Below are 21348 nucleotides of genomic sequence, written 5' to 3' on the forward strand. Positions count from 1 at the left end.
ATCTTGATTTATGTAAACTAACCATCTTGTATCTATTCTGTTTTTCCAGGACACATCATCGAGGAACCCTCAAACGATCGTATCACTTTATCTCTAAGCTGTGAAATGGAGGATGAAGACATCACAAGAGATTGTGCAGGAGAAAAGACAACAAGCTCAGCTATGGATGGTGGACTTCAGAGTGTGAATGGACCATCAACTCCCTCTGACTCTGAGCAACCTCGTACTGTGAGGGATGGTGCCGAAATTCAGGCAGAGGAGACATTTTCCTGTCCTGAATGTGGGGAAAGTTTTAGCTCTAAATCAAGTCTTACTGTACATCAGAGATCTCACAGAGGTGGGAAGCTTCATTCATGTTCTAAATGCGGAAAAAGTTTTCCTGAAAAATCAGAACTTGTCATACATTACAGATCCCATAGGAGCAAGAAGCAATATTCCTGTACCAAGTGCAAGAAATGTTTTTCACAACTGTCCCATCTTCACAAACATCAGAAGTCTCACAAGGGAAAAAAGTCGTACCCCTGTTCAGAGTGTGAGAAATCTTTTACATGGAGATCAGAACTACTTGTGCATCAAAGATCTCACACAGGGGAGAAGCCTTATCCCTGCTCTGAGTGTGGGAAATGTTTTGCACTGAAGTCCAAACTTTCCATACATCAGAGGGTTCACACGGGGGAGAAACCGTATTTCTGTTCTGAGTGTGGGAGATCTTTTTCACAGGTATCCCATCTTCGCGATCATCAGAGGACTCACGAAGGAAAAAAGTTGTATTCCTGTGCTGAGTGTGGGAAATCTTTTGCACGAAAAACAGGACTTGCTGTACATCAAAGATCTCACACGGGGGAAAAGCCTTTTTCTTGCTCTGAGTGTGGGAAACATTTTTCAGAGAAGTCCAACCTTTATAGGCATGAGATGACTCACACAGGTGAGAAGCCGTTTTCCTGTCCTGAGTGTGATAAATCTTTTACACAGGCATCCCATCTTTACATACATCAGAAATCTCACACGGGGAAAGACCTGTATTCCTGCCCTGAGTGCAGTAAATGTTTTTCAGAGAAGTCCAGACTTGAAAGACATCAGAAGATTCACACAGGGGAGAAACCGCATTTCTGTTCTGAGTGCGGTAAAAGTTTTTCACAGAAATCAGTCCTTGTTAGACATCAAATGTCTCACACAGGAAAGAAGCCATATTCCTGCTCCAAATGTGAGAAAAGTTATATACAGAAATCAGATTTTATTATACATCAAAGATCTCACACAGGGGAGAAGCTGGTTTCCTGTCCTGAGTGTGGTAAAGGTTTTTCAGCTAAGTCCGATCTTCACAGACATCAGAGGATTCACACGGGGGAAAAGCCGTATGCCTGTCCTGTGTGTGGGAAATGTTTTACACAGGCATCCCATCTTCACACACATCAGAATCTGCATTCTGAGGCCGGGAAACGTTCTTCAAAGAAAACATTGAGAAAACATTCCTGTCCTAAATGCAGAAAACGTTTTACTCAGAATGCAGACCTTGTTAAACATCTAAGAACTCACACTGGAGAGAAGCCGTATTCCTGTCCTAAGTGCGAGAAATGTTTTTCACAGAAATCAAACCTTGATAGACATCAAATGTGTCACACAGGTGAGAAGCCGTATTCTTGTCCTGAGTGTAAGAAATGTTTTTCAAAGAAATCAAACCTCGATAGACATCAAAGATCTCAAATACATAAGCCACCACATTCCATCTCTAAACGCAGGAAACGTTCTTCAAAAAAAATAGACCTTGTTAAACATCAAGGATCCCGTAGTGAGGGGAATTCGTATTCTTGTCCTGAATGTGAGAAAAGTTTTGCTCAGAAAGCGGACCTTGCTAGACATGTAAGATCTCACACAGGAGAGAAGCCGTATTCCTGTCCCGAGTGTGGAAAATGTTTTTCACAGAAAGCAAACCTTGCAAGACATCAAAAATCTCACACACGTGATAAGCCCCGCTCTTTGCTTCAGTGAAGTAAATGTGTTTCACAAGTCCCATCTTCTCCCACATCAGACTTTGTTATGCATCAAAGATATTTCAAGGGGGGGGGAGACTCACCAGTATGTGAGCAGCGTTTCTTCTCAGCTCCAGACCGCGCTGAAATCCTTCATTATCCTATGCAGCCATACACAGAACTTTGTGTAAGGCAACCTAATAGACGGGTCGGGGAACTCCCAGGGCACACGATCATGGTCAAATACGGGCTAAGCATGGGACCGTCTCCCGCGGAAATGCTTGCTCTCTTTGCCCACGTGACCAGGCCAAGATGGGGCCTGACACCTGGAGGCGGCGTGCATCTGTTGCTGCTGACCAGCCCTGGGCAGAGGGGGAAGCAGACTGGATGGATGCTACGGACCCCTTGGCAATCCCGGTCCCACCCTCGGTTGAGGAGTCCACAGGCTCAGGCTTCGGCTCCTAGGTAGGAGAGCCATCGCTGCCTCAAATCATGGCGACCATTAAAAGCTGCCATGCGTCCCTGTCGACCAAAATAGAAACCATTCGTGTGGACTTTGCCCTGCTAAAAGATGATGTTCACAAAATTAGGAACCGAGTCACCACAACCGAACACCGCATCAGTGCGGATGAGGATGATTTGACCCCGCTCATGGTGACAGTCGTGGAGGTGGCGGTGGACCACAAGTCCCAGGAATCCAAGTTTGGAGATATCGAAGACAGACTACGCATGAACAACCTGCGTTTCCTGGGTTTCAGGGAGGGGAAACACTCGGAGGAATTGCTAATGAGCTGGATTAAACAAACCTTTGGAGCTGATTCCTTTTCCTACTTGTTTGCTATTGAGGGGGCGCATCAGGTGTCCCGCTGAGAGCCCCACCGCCAGGCCGGTTTCCCAGACCCATGCTGGCCCGTTTCCTATACTTCAGGGACGAAGAAACTATCCTTCATAAAGCTCCCAATATGCAGGAATTACTCTACAATAATAATCGCATAACTATTTTCCCAGATTTTTCAGCGGCTACGCAGAAGCAAAGAGCAGCGCTCCAAAGTGTGAAGCAACGCCTGTGTGAGCGCAGCCTACCATACAGTATGTTCTATCCAGCAAAGCTTACAGTGATCCATAAGGGAAAAGTGCAATTCTTTACCTCTCCTAAAGAAGTTAACAGATGGCTGGAATCACTGAGTATTGCTTGACATGAGAGGCAATGTGCTGCAGGAATCCCTACTGGTCCCTTGTTTGGAACTTTTAAAGTCTCCTAGAGTGCCTTACCTATGAATAGAGGCTCTTGATTAATAATAATGCACTGTTGTCTGGCTGCAATGAATAATTCTTCTATCAAGCGGTTCACAGTTTGCTCAGCAGTTCACCAAGTTATCACCCTTCCCCTTTCTATCCGGCTGGATAAGAAAGGACTCCCCCCTCCCCCCCCGCTAGGGTGACATCGATGTTATTGTTTGGGGAAGAGGCCTGTAGTATGTTGGGGACTGTGGGCAGGGAGGGGGGTTTGTGTTCCTATGTTCTGGATCACTTTTTTTTTAAGTTGGGGACTCAAGTTTTCCTTTTTTTTTTTTTTTTTTTTTATTTCCTTTTTTATGTTTTTCAAGCTGATGATATTTTACCTTTTTACTATGCAGCTATCTATGTTAAGTTGACAATGACTACTATTGTGTGCAACTAGTGGGCTGTTATATGTTCTGCTGTCTGTGCTCCAAAGGAGCCCTCTGCCATTGCCCTGCTATGGCGGGCCCCACAATATAAACATTTTTCCCTATGACACCAACGCTAAATACTGTTAAACTTTGGTCCTGGAATGTAAGAGGCCTTAACTCCAGAATTAAAAGGGCATTAGTCTTTAACTGCTTGCCGACCAGCCGACGTCATTATACTGCGGCAGGTCGGTACGATCCCAAGAGTCATAGCTATACATCGGCTCCTCTAAGTGGGATAGCAGGCGTGCGTGCACCACCGGAGGCGCCCGTTGCACTGCGGGGGTGCCAATTCTCGTGGCTGACGGTCACTATGACCTCCGGCCACAAGCGATCGCGGGCACGAGAGGCAGAACAGGGACGTGTGTGTAAACACACACATCCCTGTTCTGTTCTGTGAGGAGTGACAGATCGTGAGTTCCTAATAGCTAGGAACAGCTATCTGTCATCCCCTCTAGTCAGTCCCCTCCCACTACAGTTAGAACACACACCTAGGGAACACATTTAACCCCTTGATCGCTCCCTAGTGTTAACCCCTTCCCTGCCAGTGACATTTTTACAGTAATCAGTGCATTTTTCTAGCACCGATCGCTGTAAAATTGTCAATCGACCCAAAAATGTGTCAAAAGTGTCCGATGTGTCTGCCGCAATATCGCAGTCTCAATAAAAATCGCAGATTGCCGCCATTACTAGTAAAAAAAAAATAATAAAATGCCTTAAATCTATCCCCTATTTTGTAGACACTATAACTTTTGCACAAACCAATCAATATACGCTTTTTGCAATTTTTATTACCAAAAATATGTAGAAGAATACATATCAGCCTAAACTGAGAAAAAAAACTGGGGATATTTATTATAGCAAAAAGTACAAAATATGGTGTTTTTTTTTTTTCAAAATTGTTGCTCTTTTTTTGTTTATAGCTCAAAAAATAAAAAACACAGAGATGATCAAATACCACCAAAAGAAAGCTCTATTTGTGGGAAAAAAGAATGTTAATTTTTGTTTGGGTACAGCGTCGCACGACCGCGCAATTGTCCGTTAAAGCGACGCAGTGCCGTATCGTAAAAAGTGCTCTGGTCAGGAAGGGGGTAAATCCTAACTATATTCAGAAGCGTAATCCTCATATAATTTTCCTACAGGAAACACATCTGGTAGGCTCTAAAACTATGGCTCTTCAGAGGGCATTTGTAAAATATGCATTTCATTCCACTTACTCTAATTATGCAAGAGGAGTATCCGTTTGGTAACAAAATCCTTACTATGTACCCTGGAGGAGGCTGTAACGGACCCCTTTGGAAGATTTGTAATAGTGATCCTCATCCAAGGTCATACCCTCCACACATTTGTGGCGATTTACGTACCACCACCGTTTACAATTGCGTTGTGGGATACAGTGATGGCAAAGGTGCTCCAGGTAGCAAAAGGCCCAATTATAATGTCGGGGGATCTACATGCAGTACTATCCCCAGATATGTGGAAAGTACAGGCCGGCAACTTGACAGCTTCTCCATAGAAAATATTTATTTAAGCATTACAGCAATAACATCATCCAAAAATGCCGACATGTTTCGGCCTTCATGATGAAGGCCTAAGGCCGAAACGTGTCTGTTTTTGGATGATGTTATTGCTGTAATGCTTAAATAGTTTCTATGGAGAAGCTGTCGAGTTGGCGGCCTGTACTTTCTATGGATCTTTTGTGAGCTTAATTAGCCAGAGCACCAACTACTCTACACACCAACTATACTATATAGCGGTCGAGCTTGGGTGAGTTTTTCTCTTGCTTCTTTATCCCCATATATGGATAGATTTCAGATGGTCTCTTAATGTGCCCCACCATTGGCAGCATGTGCGGAACAGTATGGTCTGGAGGAGGTGTGGCGCTGGAAGAACGCTGATGCGAGAGAGTATTCGTGTTTCTCCTTCTCATATAAGACCGTATCCAGACTAGATATGTGTTTTGTGACTAGGGAGGTGTTGCCGAGGGTGATTGATGCACGATATCTCCCAAGGGCCATATCGGATCACTCCGCCCTGTTATTTTCCATGAACATGGGTCGGTCCCAAGGTTATACACTATGGAGACTGAGCCCATTATGGTTAAAGGAGGAATGTTTTGAAAGGTCAACAGCCACTGATATAACAAACTTCTGGTCAGAAAACAAAGGGGAGGTTCCCCTTGGTAACACCTGGGATGCTTTTAAGGCCACTCGCTCTATGGGGATCCATTTCAGGGTTAATTAAAAAACCCAGGTTGGATAGGGAACGGAAGGTTAAAGAATGTGAGCAGGTCGCTACAGAAGCAAAAGTAGAATATATTAATATTCCTGCCTCTACCAACCTTGGGGAATGGAGGGATAAGGCCCGCCAACTGGACCTAGTCTTGGTTGAAAAAAAAAAAAAAAGCTGCTGTACCAGTCGCAACGTATCTTCGAGTTTGGTGATAAGAACAGTAAATTATTAGCATATTTGGCTCACTCACAGCAGGTATCAGCCTCTATTGCCCGAATTTATAATGAACAACGTACTCTTTGCACCAAACATGGAGATATAGCCGATGCTTTTGTTGAATTCTATTCAGATCTATACACATCTAGGGTAGATTATGCAGAGGAGGAGGTCTGTCAATTTCTGGCACTGATCCCTCTCCGAGACTGCCCAGGGATGTGGCGGAGGATTTGGACCTCCTTTTTAGCACTGATGAAATTATGCCTGCAATGCTCTCTCTGAACCCAAACAAAACCGCCTGGTTTAGATGGATACCCAGCTGAGTGGTACAGTACCTATAAGGAGTTTCTGGCACCAAAACTATTGGAGGTATATAGTGACGCACTGGAAAGGGGGGTGCTCCCAGATTCTCTGAGGGAGGCACTGATTGTACTGATCCCGAAGCCCCACAAAGACCATGACTACTGCAAATCATATAGGCCCATATCATTGATTTAATGTGGATGCAAAAATTTTAGCTAAAATTCTAGCCAAATGATTAAACAAGGTGATAGTGTCTATTATTCATCCAGATCAGACGGGTTCCATCCCAATGAGATCGACGGCTATAAATTTGAGGAGGCTCTTCACAATGTTACAATCCGACGGTCCTATACCAGATACCCGAGTTGTGTCACTGGATACCCATAAGGCCTTTGACTCTATCGAATAGCCCTGCTTATGGGCAGTTCTTGAACAGTTCAGCCCCAAATTCATAGCTTGGGTGAAATTATTATATGCTAAACCCCTAGCACGGTTGAGGGTTAATATAACTGTAAGTCCTCATGCACACGGACGTTTTTACAGCTGCTTTTTTGAGCTTTTTTTGCAGCTTAAAAAGGCCTGTCTATGTTAGTCTATGGCTTCATGCCCACCTAGGCGTTTTTGAGCTGCAAGTGGCATAGTCGTTTTTAAGCTGTAAAAAAAACCCAGGACCAGTGGGTTCTGAGAGACGTTTTTCAGCTGTAAAAACGCTCAAAAACGTCATTCACCAACGTTTTTTAACGTTTTTGATCCATTGAAAAAAAAAAAAAAAAATTTGAAAAAAAAAAAATGCTAAAAAATGCTAACGCGGAAAAACGCTCAATAATGCTAAAAAACGCTATTGCAAAGACGCTGAAAAAAGCTGAAAAAAGTTTTAAAAAATCACTGCAAAGATACTGGCGTTTTCATAACGTTATTTTAACAGCCTGTGTGCATGAGGCCTTACAGATACCTTTGAAATAGCTAGGGTCACTCGGCAGGGGTTGCACATTGTCGCCTTTGTTTGCCCTGGCTATAGAGCCATTGACGGCACAGTTGAGAGAAGATGGGGAGGTGAAGGCCTGTTGGATAAACACTAAGGAAGAAAAGACCTCTTTGTATGCTGATGATATGCTTCTATACCTGGCAGAGGGCTCTTTGGCTACAGCTTTAAGTATAGTATTGCAAGATTTGGAAGATACTCTGGGTTTAAAGTTAATTGGGGAAAAAAGATTTTCCCCGTCTGTCCTGATTATTCCCCGAATCTGCCTAATGATGTCCCATTAAAAATAGTTTCCCGATTCCAATACCTCGGGGTTGAGGTTCACCTACCAGCGAATATATATATATATATATATATTAAAAACAATCTACATCCTCTTGTGGTACGTCTGAAGGGATAACTTACAGACTAGGTCTAAGCTGCCCCTCAACCTCCTGGGCCGAATCAACATATTCAAGATGATATACCTCCCTAGGTTCCTACATTTGTTATGGCATGCACCAACCTATGTCCCAAAAAAACTATTCATGGAAATTAACACGTTACTATCCTCCTTCCTCTGAAGCCCTAGACCACCTAGAGTATCCCTAGACACATTGTTTTTACCGGTCCAAGCTGGTGGGCTGGCTGTGCCAAACTTACAATGCTACTACTTGGCAGCACAGCGAACGCATATCCATTGGTGGTTTTTCCCTCAGATGGATGTAACTTCGGTGGAGACTCAAGCTGCCCTGGTGCACTCGTTTGAAGCACTTACTAATGTACTGTACAAGAATGGCCCTTACCCTTCCCAAGGAACAGGCACCCTAAAACTTTCATATAGGATGTTCCATATTTGTAATAAAAGAACGTGGAGTAGCCCTTTGACCTCTTCTCCTAACGCTCCTTTATGGTATAATCCCCAGTTAAAAGAAATACATAAAATTCCTGATGGGGCATGTTGGGCCCAGCATGGTCTCAAATATGTTTACCAATTATTTAGGAATCAAACTTTTAGAACCTTCAGGGATATTTAAATTGAATATACAGTGGGGCAAAAAAGTATTTTGTCAGCCACCAATTGTGCAAGTTCTCCCACTTTAAAAGATGAGAGAGGCCTATAATTGTCATCATAGGTATACCTCAACTATGAGAGACAAAATGTGGAAACAAATCCAGACAATCACACTACCTGATTTTTAAAAGAATTTATTTCCAAATTATGGTGGTAAATAAGTATTTGGTCACCTACAAACAAGCAAGATTTCTGGCTCTCACAGACCTGTATCTTCTTCTTTAAGAGGCTTCTCTGTCTTCCACTCATTACCTGTATTAATAGCACCTGTTTGAACTTGTTATCAGTATAAAAGACACCTGTCCACAACCTCAGTCACACTCCAATCTCCACTATGGTGAAGACCAAAGAGCTGTTGAAGGACACCAGAAACAAAATTGTAGACCTGCACCAAGCTTGAAGACTGAATCTGCAATAGGCAAGCAGCTTGGTGTGAAGAAATCAACTGTGGGAACAATAATTAGAAAATGGAAGACCTACAAGACCACTGATAATCTCCCTCGATCTGGGGATCCACGCAAGATCTCACCCCGTGGGGTCAAAATGATCACAAGAACGGTGAGCAAAAATCCCAGAACCACACAGGGGGACTTAGTGAATGACCTGCAGAGAGCTGGGACCAACGTAACAAAGTCTACTATCAGTAACACACTACGCCGCCAGGGACTCAGATCCTGCAGTGCCAGACGTGTCCCCTTGCTTAAGCCAGTACATGTCCGGGCCCGTCTGTGGTTTGCTAGAGAGCATGTGGATGATTCAGAAGAGGATTGGGAGAATGTCATATGGTCAGATGAAACCAAAGTAGAACTGTTTGGTAGAAACACAACTCATCATGTTTGGAGGAGAATAAATGCTGAGTTGCAACCAAAGAACACCATACCTACTGTGAAGCATGGGGGTGGCAACATCATGCTTTGGGGCTGTTTCTCTGCAAAGGGAACAGGACGACTGATCCGTGTACATGAAAGAATGAATGGGGCCATGTATCTTGAGTGCAAACTTCCTCCCATCAGCAAGGGCATTGAAGATGAAACGTGGCTGGGTCTTTCAGCATGACAATGATCCCAAACACACCACCCGGGCAACGAAGGAGTGGCTTCGTAAGAAGCATTTCAAGGTCCTGGAGTGGCCTAGCCAGTCTCCAGATCTCAACCCCACAGAAAACCTTTGGAGGGAGTTGAAAGTCCGTGTTGTCCAGTGACAGCCCCAAAACATCACTGCTCTAGAGGAGATCTGCATGAAGGAATGGGTCAACATACTAGCAACAGTGTGTGACAACCTTGTGAAGACTTACCGAAAACGTTTGACCTCCGTCATTGCCAACAAAGGATATATAACAAAGTATTGAGATGAACTTTTGATATTGACCAAATACTTATTTTCCACCATAATTTGCAAAAAAATTCTTTCAAAAATCAGACAATGTGATTGTCTGGATTTCTTTCCACATTTTGTCTCTCATAGTTGAGGTATACCTATGATATTACAGGCCTCTGTCATCTTTTTAGGTGGGAGAACTTGCACAATTGGTGGCTGACTAAATACTTTTTTGCCCCACTGTAAATGCCCCAACGCCTATTTTTACCGCTATTTCTAATTGCTCCATGCTGTGGCAGCCCAATTTGGTCTTCAGGAGGTGCAGCTCGCCCATTCTGAACTGGAGAAATTACTATTAGAGGAAGACCATTCAAAACTTATCTTGAGATATTATTTCGCCCTGCTGACCTCTTCCTCACCTAGGATGGAGAGAGTGGAGGCTCAGTGGAGAACTGATATCCCATCCCTTACAAAGGAATCCTAGGCTGAGGTCACTGAATCAATGTTGCTGTCTGTGATTTCGGCCAGGAACAAAATTATCCAGTTTAATTATCTCTACCGGGTGTATTCTACACCCGCAGGCCTTCATAAGATGGGCAGGGTGGAAAACACCAGAATGCCACAGATGTAGGGTGGAGGTAGGGAATTACTTTCATAAGGTATGGCATTGTCCTCAGGTGGGGAAGTTTTGGGCGGCAATCTTAAAACTCTTAGAGGAAAAATTAGTCCTTCCAAACATATGTTTTCCGGCCAGATGCCTACTGGGTGACTTTGGAGAGGAGGAATTGTCCAAATCCAAAAAGACTCTGTTAAGAATACTCCTTTTCTATGCTAAAAAAGTCATTAGCTCTGAAATGTAAAGGATACAAGGCCTCAGTCCCTCCTTTATTGGGTGGACCTGGTCAATGGAGCCCTACCGAAATATAAAATGACTTACATTTCCAGGGGGTGCCCAAAAAAATGTAACAAAATATGGGCTGGTTGGATTAAATCGGTGTCTGGAGATATAGAGGTGTAAAGGCAGGATAGATGGGATCAGGAGTGATTTATGTCTTCATCAGTGAAAGAAATACAGTGGAACCTTGGTTTACAAGTAACGCGGTTAACGAGCATTTTGAAAGAAGAGCAACTTTTTTCTTTTTTTAATTCTGACTCGGTTTGCGAGTGTTGTCTCACAAAATGAGCAGAATTCAAGCTAATGGGGTGTACAGTACCGCATTTAGCCAGAGGTGCGGGGGAACGGAACGGTTCGGAGCAGTTCGGAAATACGCCGTTCCCAAGTGTTTTCGAGCTTTTCTGAGGCTTTCGGAGTTCAGTCGAGCTGTCCCCCGAGTATTTGAGGCTCTCCGGCGCCCCCCCCCCACCTCTGGCCACCTGCAGTATTGCATGTAATAGAAGTCAATGCGGAACAAATTATCTTCATTTCCATTGACTTCTATGGGGAATACTCGCTTTGATATGTGAGTGCTTTGGATTACAAGCATCCTCTTGGAACAGATTATGCTCGTAAATCCAAGTTTCCACTGTACTTCTACACAGAGAAGGTACGGGGTTTATTAGTATGATAGCAAAAGTGGATTACTTCATTTACAATGTTGAGTCTGTTTTTTTTTTTTTTAATTTTATTTTACATGCTACGTACTCAGGGGAAATTCCCTGGAGATAAAGGAGGTTGGAATTAAACACAGCTGAATATATAAAATGCTAGTAATGTATATACTGTTGCTTAGAAGCTAATCCTTTCGAAATTGTATGTTACTGTTTCTTCATTTGATGGATGTTATCCTCTGTAATGGGTATGTTTTGAATGCTGTGATTTCTTACCTAAAATATGAATTAATTTACCCTTAAAAAAAAAAAAATATTTCACACTTGGGAGAAGATGAGTGCGGGAAATGTTTTTTTTTTAGAAAATTTCAATCTTTACAGCCTTCGGAGGAGTCGCACATAAAGAGAAGCTGCATTGCTTTCCTGAGTGTGAAAATGCTATACATAAAAATCAGATACAAGCGAGAAGTCATACTTCTGTCTTGAGTGTGGGAAATGTTTTCCCTGTTAACCCCATGGCATCATTCATAGATCGACTCTCACTTCTGCTTAACTTCCTCAAGATAGTATAAATACATAAAAAATTGAGTCCCACCCTATCGGAGATGTTGCTTTTTTTTAATCTTCCTTTTCTCCAGGAGAAAGACTTTCCAAGTTCAGTAAATCTGAGGTGCAAAGATTTGCTGATGGGCCTCTAAAGGGGGTCTCCAGAATTACATCTGAACTTGAGGTATTTTAACTGGCTAAGTGCCCATTTTTACTGACAGGATTACCTTTTATTGGATTGTGGGCAACCATGATAGTGAGCGCTTTCTGCCTAGCAGCACTGGGTCGTCGGTTCAAATCCAAACCTCAAAACTACCTGCTTGGAGTTTGCATGTTCTCCCTGTGCTTGTGGGTGTTTCCTCCTGGTACTCCTCCCACACTCCAAAGACATACTGGTAGGTTAACCACTTCAGCCTCCATGGCGTACCTGTGCATCACCAGGTTGAAGCCAGCGGCAGGCTTTAGTGTAAAAGCGATCCTAGTGGCTAATTAGCCACTGGATCGCTTTTACAGGCCCCCTCCTTCCTGGGCTCTCTTATCCCCACCAAGGAGCCCAGGACTGAAGTTGGTGGTCCTGCTGGCTTACCATAGAGATGATCGAGAACTTGAATGTCCCCAGTTATCTCTACCACACCTCTAAGGTTTCACCATGATCAGATCGAGAGCAATAATTCTAGCAGCAGACCTTCTGTGTAATTAAACTGGTAACCTGTAAAGGCTTTTAACCACTTCTGGACCACCCACTGCCGTTATATGTCGGTACTTTGAAGAGGAGTATCGTTGTTATGGCAGCAGATAGCAGCCATAACCCCAGTATTCTTTTTTCCGCTTTAAGATAAAAGTAGTCTCTGTGGCGGATTCGCTGCCAGATCACTTTTATCAGCGGTGGGAGAGGGCCCCTCCGCCGCTTACTGGAGCCGTTGGCGGAGGCGATTGGATGTTGTCCCTTGTTTGACATGGAGAAGAGTGAGGGGAAGATGGCCCCCACCCATCTCCATATCATTGCAGGGCGAAAGCAACGTCAAAACGTCACTTCTGTCCATAGCTCCTAAAGGGCCTTTTTTTTTTTTTTTTTAAATGACAGCATTTTTTATTGCATTTTAGTGTAAATATGAGATGTGAGGTCTTTTTGACCCCAGTTCTCATATTTAAGAGGACCTGTCATGCTTTTTTTTAATTAAGGGATGTTTACATTAACACAACACAATTTTTTTTTTTTAAAGAACAGTGTAAAAATAAAAAAATAAAAGGTAAAATAAATAAGAAAAAAAAGAAACATTTTTTAAACGTGCCCCGTCCCGACCAGCTCGCGTGCAGAAGCGAACGCATATGTGAGTAGCGCCCGCATATGAAAATGGTATTCAAACCACACATGTGAGGTTTCGCCGCGATCAGTAGAGCGAGAGCAATAATTCTAGCCCTAGACCTCCTCTGTAACTCAAAACATGCAACCTGTAGAATTTTTTTAAACGTCGCCTATGGAGATTTTTGAGGGTAAAAGTTTGTCGCCATTCCACGAGCGAGCGCAATTTTGAAGCGTGACATGTTGGGTATCAATTTACTCGGTGTAACATCATCTTTCACAATATAAAAAAAAATTGGGCTAACTTAACTGTTGTCTTATTTTTTTAAATTCCACAAAGTATGTTTTTTCCCAAACAAAAAGTGTGCTTGTTAAGCCTCGTACACACGATCGGACTTTAAACAAACTTTTCCGTGGATTTCTGTCCAAAGGGCGTTGGCCGTGAACTTGGTATGCATACACACGGCAGGACTTTTTAGGCAACAAACACAAACGTAGAGACGTTTCAACGTACTGACGACACTTCAAAAGAGAAAGTTCGGTTCTCCGGCGCCACCCTTTGGTCAACTTCTGTATTGTTGTCTGATCTTTTGCATTGGTTCTGAGGATGCGTGTTTGTACTATAAACCAAAGTCCGATGGTTTTGTGTACACACGATTGGACTAGCCGACGTAGAACTTTTGTTGCCGCCAGGTTTGTCTGTTCGCACAGCCAACATTTGTCCGATGAAAACCGAAAAGTTTGTCCGATGGATCGTACACGCGGTTGGATGTTGCCTTTAAAACAGCTAATTTGCATGTATACGGGCCTTTAGACCGCTGCACAAATACGGTGTGACAAAGTATTGCAACAACCGCTATTTTATTCTCTAGGGTGTTAGAAAAAAATATATAATGTTTGGGGGTTCTAAAGTAATTTTCTAGCTAAAAAAAATGTTTTTAACTTGTAAACACCAAATCTCAGAAAGAGGCTCGGTCCTTAAGTGGATAAAGCGTTACCTGTGGAGATTAAGTACTGTAGTTTGTTGCCAGTGTGCGCAATTTTAAAGCATGACATGTTAGGTAACTATTTACTCAGTGTAACATCATCTTTTATATCTTTACCAAACAACTGGGTATTGTATAGTTTTTTTTTTTTTGTGCATTAAAATTTATTAAAGTGTATTTAAAAAATAAAAAATGCTTTTAAAAATTTCCTGCGCAAAAACAGTGTGGCATAAAAAAATGCAACACCCACCATTTTATTCTATAGGGCCTCAGCTTAAAAATATATATATGTTTGAGGGCTCTAAGTAATTTTCAAGCAAAATAAAGTAGATTTTTACATTAAGGAGAGAAGTGTCAGAGTAGGCTTGGGGCTTAGATTGTAAGCTCCATGAAAGCAGGGACTGATGTGAATGTACATTATATATGTAAAGCGATATGTAAATTTGATGGTGCTGTATAAATACCTGTAATAAAATAAATCATACGTCTTACATGGAGTATGATCCTGCCTGCTGCTTGCGTCCCCATATAGTATCTGAGTATTGTTTGACATTCAGTTGGCTCTCTTTCTGTGTAGTACATACACTATATTGCCAAAAGTATTGGGACGCCTTGCCTTTACCCGCACATGAACTTTAATGGCATCCCAGTCTTATGCCCTGTACACACGATAGGATTTTCCGACAACAAAATCCTGGATTTATTACCGACGGATGTTGGCTCAAACCTGTCTTGCATACAGTCACACAAATGTTGTCGGAATTTCCGAACATCAAGAACGCGGTGATGTACAACACGTACGACTAGCCGAGAAAAATAAAGGTCAATAGCCAGTGCGGCTCGATTCTGAGCATGCGTAGAATTTTGTGCGTCAGAATTGTGTACACATGATCGGAATTTCCGACAACGGATTTTGTTGTCAGAAAATTTGAGATCCAGATCTCAAATTTTGTTTGTCGGAAATTCCGATGGAAAATGTCCGATGGAGCCTACACACGGTTGGAATTTCCGACAACAAGCTCCCATCAAACATTTGTTGTCGGAAAATCCGACCGTGTGTACAGGGCATTAGTCTGTAGGGTTCCATATTGAGTTATCCCACTCTTTGCAGCTATAACAGCTTAACGGCTTCATCTCTTCTGGGAAGGCTGTCCACAAGGTTTAGGAGTGTGTCTATGGGAATGTTTGACCATTCTTCCAGAAGCGCATTTGTGAGGTCAGGCACTGATGTGGCTGAAAAGGCCTGGCTTGCAGTCTCCGCTCTAATTCATCCCAAAGGTGTTCTATCGGGTTGAGGTCAGGACTCTGTGCAGGCCAGTCAAGTTCCTCCACCCCAAACTCTCTCATCCATGTCTTTATGGACCTTGCTTTGTGCACTGGTCCACATCATTTGGAGAGGGGGGGGGTGTTAGGGTGTGGGGTTGTTTTTCAGGGGTTGGGCTTGGCCCCTTAGTTCCAGTGAAGGGAACTCTTAAGGCATCACCATACCAAAACATTTTGGACAACTTCATGCTCCCAACTTTGTGGGAACAGTTTGGGGATGGCCCCTTTCTGTTCCAACGTGGCTGCGCACCAGTGCACAAACAAGGTCCATAAAGACATGGTAGATCATGTTTGGGGTGGAGGAACTTGACTGGCCTGCACAGAGTCCTGACCTCAACCCGACAGAACACCTTTAAAATGAACTGGAGCGGAGACTGCGAGCCAGGCCTTCTTGTCCACATCAGTGCCTGACCTCACAAATGCTCTTCTGGAAGAATGGTCAAACATTCCCATAGACACACTCCTAAACCTTGTGGACAGCCTTCCCAGATAGGGGGTGAAGCTGTTATAGCTGTAAAGGGTGGGCCAACTCAATATTGAACCCTACGGACCAAGACTGGGATGCCATTAAAGTTCATGTACGGGTAAGGGCAGGTGTCCTAATACTTTTGGTAATATAGAGTATGTTGCCAGGCTTCTTTGCCTGGCACAGTGTCTGCCTTAATAAGTCTTTTAAGGCATGTATTTTATCTGCCCTTTGTGCTTCTACCTGGTCTCTGTACTTACAGGCATTGCGCAATGCTCTCCAGTGGTCAGGTCTCGGCCACTCCCCATTTCTACCATGTTTCGCCCGAAAATAAGACCTACTGTGATTTTCAGGAAGGGCTGCAATATAAGCTCTACCCCGAAAATAAGCCATAGTTTAAAGTGCTGGTAAAATCCTAGAATCCACTTTATTGCAGTAGTATAACGTGTGTGTTTATGTAATCTAATTGTGCCACATACCATCTTGCTGATCTCCCGCTGCTCTCCTCCCAGCTGTCAGCGGGGATTTCACACCTGAAAATTGTAAGTAACCACCATAAAATTGATGATTGATATATATCCTAATCAATATATGAAAAATGTATATACATAGCAGAATAAAGTGACCCACTGATACCAAATAAATCAAAAAGGAAGTGTGTGTAAAACAAATAATGAGAGTGAAAATTCAATCAATAAATGGGAAAAGCTGTGTGGCAAAAAAAAAACTTATTGCAAGCACAGTCAAAAAAAACACAAATATATGTGTAAAAAATAAATTAAATAAACAGTCCATCAGTGAGATAATATAAAAGAAAGTCTCTTAATGTTAAAAATCCATAGTCCCAGTAAAGTGATTATTTTCAAGTGGTACAACTTTATCTCGACTTCTGTGCAACAAACAATAAAGTGACTTGTGCTGATTTTCAAGTGATGCGACTTTATCTCGACTTCTGTGCAAAAAACAAGGTGACTTCTCGTGCTCCCCCTTAGGTATATGCACTCACCAGAAGCCCTCACCCCTGCAGGGGTAAAGCGCATATAGTATATGCGATCTCCAGTCCTGGTGTCCCTGGAACCAATACGTTCTCTCGCTCCGGAACAAGGTACATATAGTACGATATTCACATGAAAATCAGAAATGGGCATCCATAGTGTAATTCCAAAAAACTATTTGACACAAATAAAAATTAAGACTAGTTTCCATAAGCATAGAAGATAAAAGGGCTCCAAATTGCCCCAGTAAAATACAAAGTGTATAGGCAAGTTCCTAGGTCTGAGCGGCGTGTGCTTCACAGATCAAAACCAGAGAACTGGAAATGACGTTGACGTGTACCAAAAGCCCCGCCTTATGCGCTTCGTCATAGGACGTCCTATGACGAAATGCGTAAGTTTGGGCTTTTGGTACACATCAACGTCATTTCCGGTCGTTTCGGGTTCTCTGGTTTTGGTCTGTGGAGCGCACGCCGCTCAGACCTAGGAATTTGCCCATACGCTTTGTTGATGCACATAGTGTGTTCCAGAAACAGGTGTATGGCACATACTCAGTAGCTCACGTAGGTGCAATATGGTTGGGTTGCTCCTCAAACACTACTGGTACAGGGCAGACACCTCCAGGTGGCAATCACATGATGCTGTGTCTATTTACACAGGATGCTGTGTCTATTTTAACACAAATATGCCAGTGTGACAGGGATCACATACTGGTGCAGGCTAATCAGGTGAAAAACTACTGGTAATTCCCGCAGAGTTGGATGTGAGGTACGTAAAGGGGAAGCATAGAGGTGGCAGAGACTAACACTTGGTACCATTTTAAAAAGCAAGGAAATAACAGGAGCTCTACAGCAAGCACCTGATGCCATGGAGCAGTAAACTCTGATGGAACAGCGTGAACAGAGAAGGTAGGGAGCAGCAGTTATGATGAACTTGGTCAAGGTTGACGCATCTGCAGGTAATTCAAATATACTTATATCTTATATCTTTGTTTTTTTCAGCAATTCTAGGTATGACTGCAGCTCAGTCAAAGAGTGAGGTTAGCAGATCATCAGATAGAGAGTACCACTGAAACCACCATAGAAGTTCTTGCTCCCCATCAAGGCACTGTGTGTACTCATCTACATCTTCACATGGATGCTCCACTGAAAGACCTTGCTGGGCCTGCGCTGTTGCCTCATTGCAGGGTAAAATTCTGTGTGAAGCATGCCTTGTAGAAGATAAGAGACTCTAAAGGAGCACAGTACCCTCAGATAAGCCCCCAGCAGTGGAGCCAGCAATGTCACATGCATCTATTATGAAGATGGTAAAGATGGCCATTCTATTCATCCCACAAAGAAGTCACACTTACCATAGATGCAAGCCTGACCAGTTAAAGCAGAGTTACGCCTGCAAAAAAAAAAATTTAAGTCAGCAGCTACAAATACTGCAGCTGCTGACTTTTAAAATAAGGACACTTACCTGCCCAGGGCGCCTGCGATGTCCTCACCCAAACCCGACCCATCCCTTCAGCACCATTGGTTGCAATTCCCTCTCTTTCTTGAAGGTACCTGTCAGCGACCGGCCTCCCCCTCTGCTCCCGACATATCTTCCAAAGCCTCACACCACATACCTGCGGGGAGGTACGCAGGAAATACCTGGCCCCTCACACACAATTCTCACCACCCCACACCTCCTGTGTGTGTGAGGCTCTAAGCTATTAGGTCCCCCGCACTCTTCTTTCAGGCACCAGGATCTATTGGGCATGTCGTGCTACTTTTCCTGGGCCGTGCCCTACTGGAGAAAGAGCTCGCCCCCACCCTCGTGTCTGATTGTGCGTGGGAAGGAGGCAAAGCCAGTTTGTAATTCTGCTAACCCTTGCTGTGCCTTTTGCCACCCTGAGGATCATCTCCCCTGCTGTGCCATATAGCTACCCATAAACTGTTTATCTGTGTTGTCCCATTGCTACTCTGTGAACTGTTTATCTGTGTTGTGTCATATCGGTACCCCGTGGACTGTCTCTCTGTGCTGTGTCCTAACTCCATCCCTCCTATACACCTGACTTTCTCAATAAACACCCTTGCGTCTGGTTCCGTGTTATTTGCCTCTGTGTGCTCTAAGCTCCTAGCTTGTCACAGTATTACTTCTATTTCACCCGTGTCTGGTTTTGAGTTGCAGTTATCCTAGTGGTCATTCCATTATCTCTCACTCATCTTGCTATTGATAATGCAGTATGGATGGAGGCCATTACAGGAAAGACCTAGGTTCTTTCCTGTAATGGTCTCTATGTGTTGAAGTGTTGTGTAGGTCGCAAACAGGTACTTCTCTAGGGGCATGTATCTTTTCTGTGCCCCTGTCAGTTGCTTGGAACAAAATTCAATGGGTATTGCCCTCTGTCCTTTCTTTTCATTTGGCTGCCACAGACTCCAAGATATGGTCCTATCCTGCTCCACTACATTCTGTTGAAATGGTACTCGTGATCTCATGGTCCCCAATCCCTGATGCTGCAAAATGGCTTCTTTAGCAGCAAGGCATGTGGTCTGCTGCTCTGGACACCTTAAGAACTCATTCTTTTTTTCCTGGTATCGTTATATATAGACCTCAGGATCAGTCCAAAATGTAGGATGAATGATCTCCAGAACCCCACAACTCCAATAAACGTTTATGCCTCCTTTTTGTTTGTAGGGGAAGATTATCCCTGGATAGGTTGCCCAACTGTCTCTGGAATTTTTCTTTGTGACCCAGTCCACATCATTCCCAGGAATTTCACCTCTGTGACAGGTCCTGTCCTCTAGCTCCCAAAACTAGCTGAAAAGGGTAGTAGCTTCATGAATCTTGTTGTTTAACCCCATGCCTCTGACATGGAAATTTATAGATAGGCAACTTTTATCCTCATATTGATTAGTGGTTCCAAATTAATAACTACTGCAGTAGGGAACAGACACAAAAGATACACTCCGCATCTTTCCAAATAACTGTTCAGCTTTATTATGACGCAATTGAAGGTTTTTATACACATGATTACGTGGGTATCACATTAATATTACAATTGTACTTGTATGGTAACAAGGGGCGTAACATAGGCAGGCTAATTCTAATCAGGACTCGAAAGAATGCAAACATGTAATGAAAACATTATTAGTGCCGTGTGCACAGTGAGGACAGTGTGCAATACATATAAAATAGAAAACAATTATATACAGAACTTACTAATTTCCTTTACACCTCCATTGAGAGATTTTAGTTAATCCAGTTATACAACCCATCTCCCCATAACCTGGCAAAACCTTCTTTTATAGTTCTCCATGAGCATGTTTTCCAGGTCACTAGGATTGGCGTATACTAGGGCTAGCCCATATCTCACGAGGTTGAACAGTGAAAAAAAATCACAGTAAACTCTCAGGCTTTTCAAATGGCTGGGCGAAATTGTGTCATCCCACAAATATAAGAGCCACACTAATAGGGGTTCTCCGGACCTCTGTTTATATTGTTTTGCCAGCTCATGGAGCTCAGTTTGTGTAAATTCTCCTGAAGCGATACTAAAGACACAATTGTTAATTCACATTGTCCCTTCTATTTCTGTATGTGGATGACGGCGCTGTAATTATTTTAATAAAAAAGTAAAAAAATAAATAAAAAAATAAGTACTTTTTTCCTAAATTATATACAGTCGTCACCTGGCCCAGCTCTCTCCCAGCCGGTCTGCGGGGAAACATAAGCTTCTAGTCCTCTGCTGCTGGTCACATGTTCAAAATTAAAAAACAGCCTTTTCGAATACAGAGTAAAAATAAATAAATAATATCGATAAACTGTTTTAAATTGGCATACAAATATATATTTGAAAATAAAGTTTTATTATTTTACATGGTGGGTGGCAGATTTCTGCCAGTCACAGGCTGTGTCAAAGTATAAGAGGGAGATGAAGCGTACATTAATCTACATGTAATATACCCCCCATTGTGTTTAGCTGGTTAGTGGGCATGGAGGTGGAGGGAGGGAGTGGGCTGTCATTTACCACTGTGTATACGCCTACATGTGTGACTCTATAGTCACATGGGCTGCTCAGATGTGATTGGGAGGAAATGCTCAGCATAGATACTCACTAAAAACTGAGCATGTGCAGAGTTGCCACCACAGCTGCAAAATCCCTAGCTGAATTGGACACATGGACAGAAGGGGGAGATAGAGAGCAGCAAGATCAATCAGGTTTTTTTGCAGAATACAGAAAAGGAATCTCATAGTGACTGAGTGAGTATGAACCGAATGTAATACGCCATTTATTGATAGTTTTTTATGATGTGGGTTTAGTGACACTTTACCTGTTCCAATTCCACATCTTTACACTTGTGGTAATGGACCGCCCCATCTGCCATGTCCTCTCCATCATGTTGACTTTTCCTATGCTTATTAATAAAAGGAATG

The 21348-nt window shown here is 43.0% G+C and overlaps 1 protein-coding gene across 1 annotated transcript in view; it reads left to right on the forward strand.

Annotated features, from left to right (window-relative positions):
• LOC141105049 (uncharacterized) overlaps positions 1–8500 on the forward strand; it is a 167620-nt gene extending 159120 nt beyond the window's left edge. Inside the window, exon 11 of the mRNA XM_073594870.1 lies at positions 99–8500. Within this exon, the coding sequence (XP_073450971.1) occupies positions 99–1989 (1891 nt within the window). The 3' untranslated portion in view covers positions 1990–8500. The remainder of the gene's footprint in view (positions 1–98) is intronic.
• Positions 8501–21348: the final 12848 nt, after the last annotated feature.

This window comes from Aquarana catesbeiana, linkage group LG08, assembly GCF_042186555.1.
Source record: "Aquarana catesbeiana isolate 2022-GZ linkage group LG08, ASM4218655v1, whole genome shotgun sequence".
NCBI classification, from domain to species: Eukaryota; Metazoa; Chordata; class Amphibia; order Anura; family Ranidae; genus Aquarana; species Aquarana catesbeiana.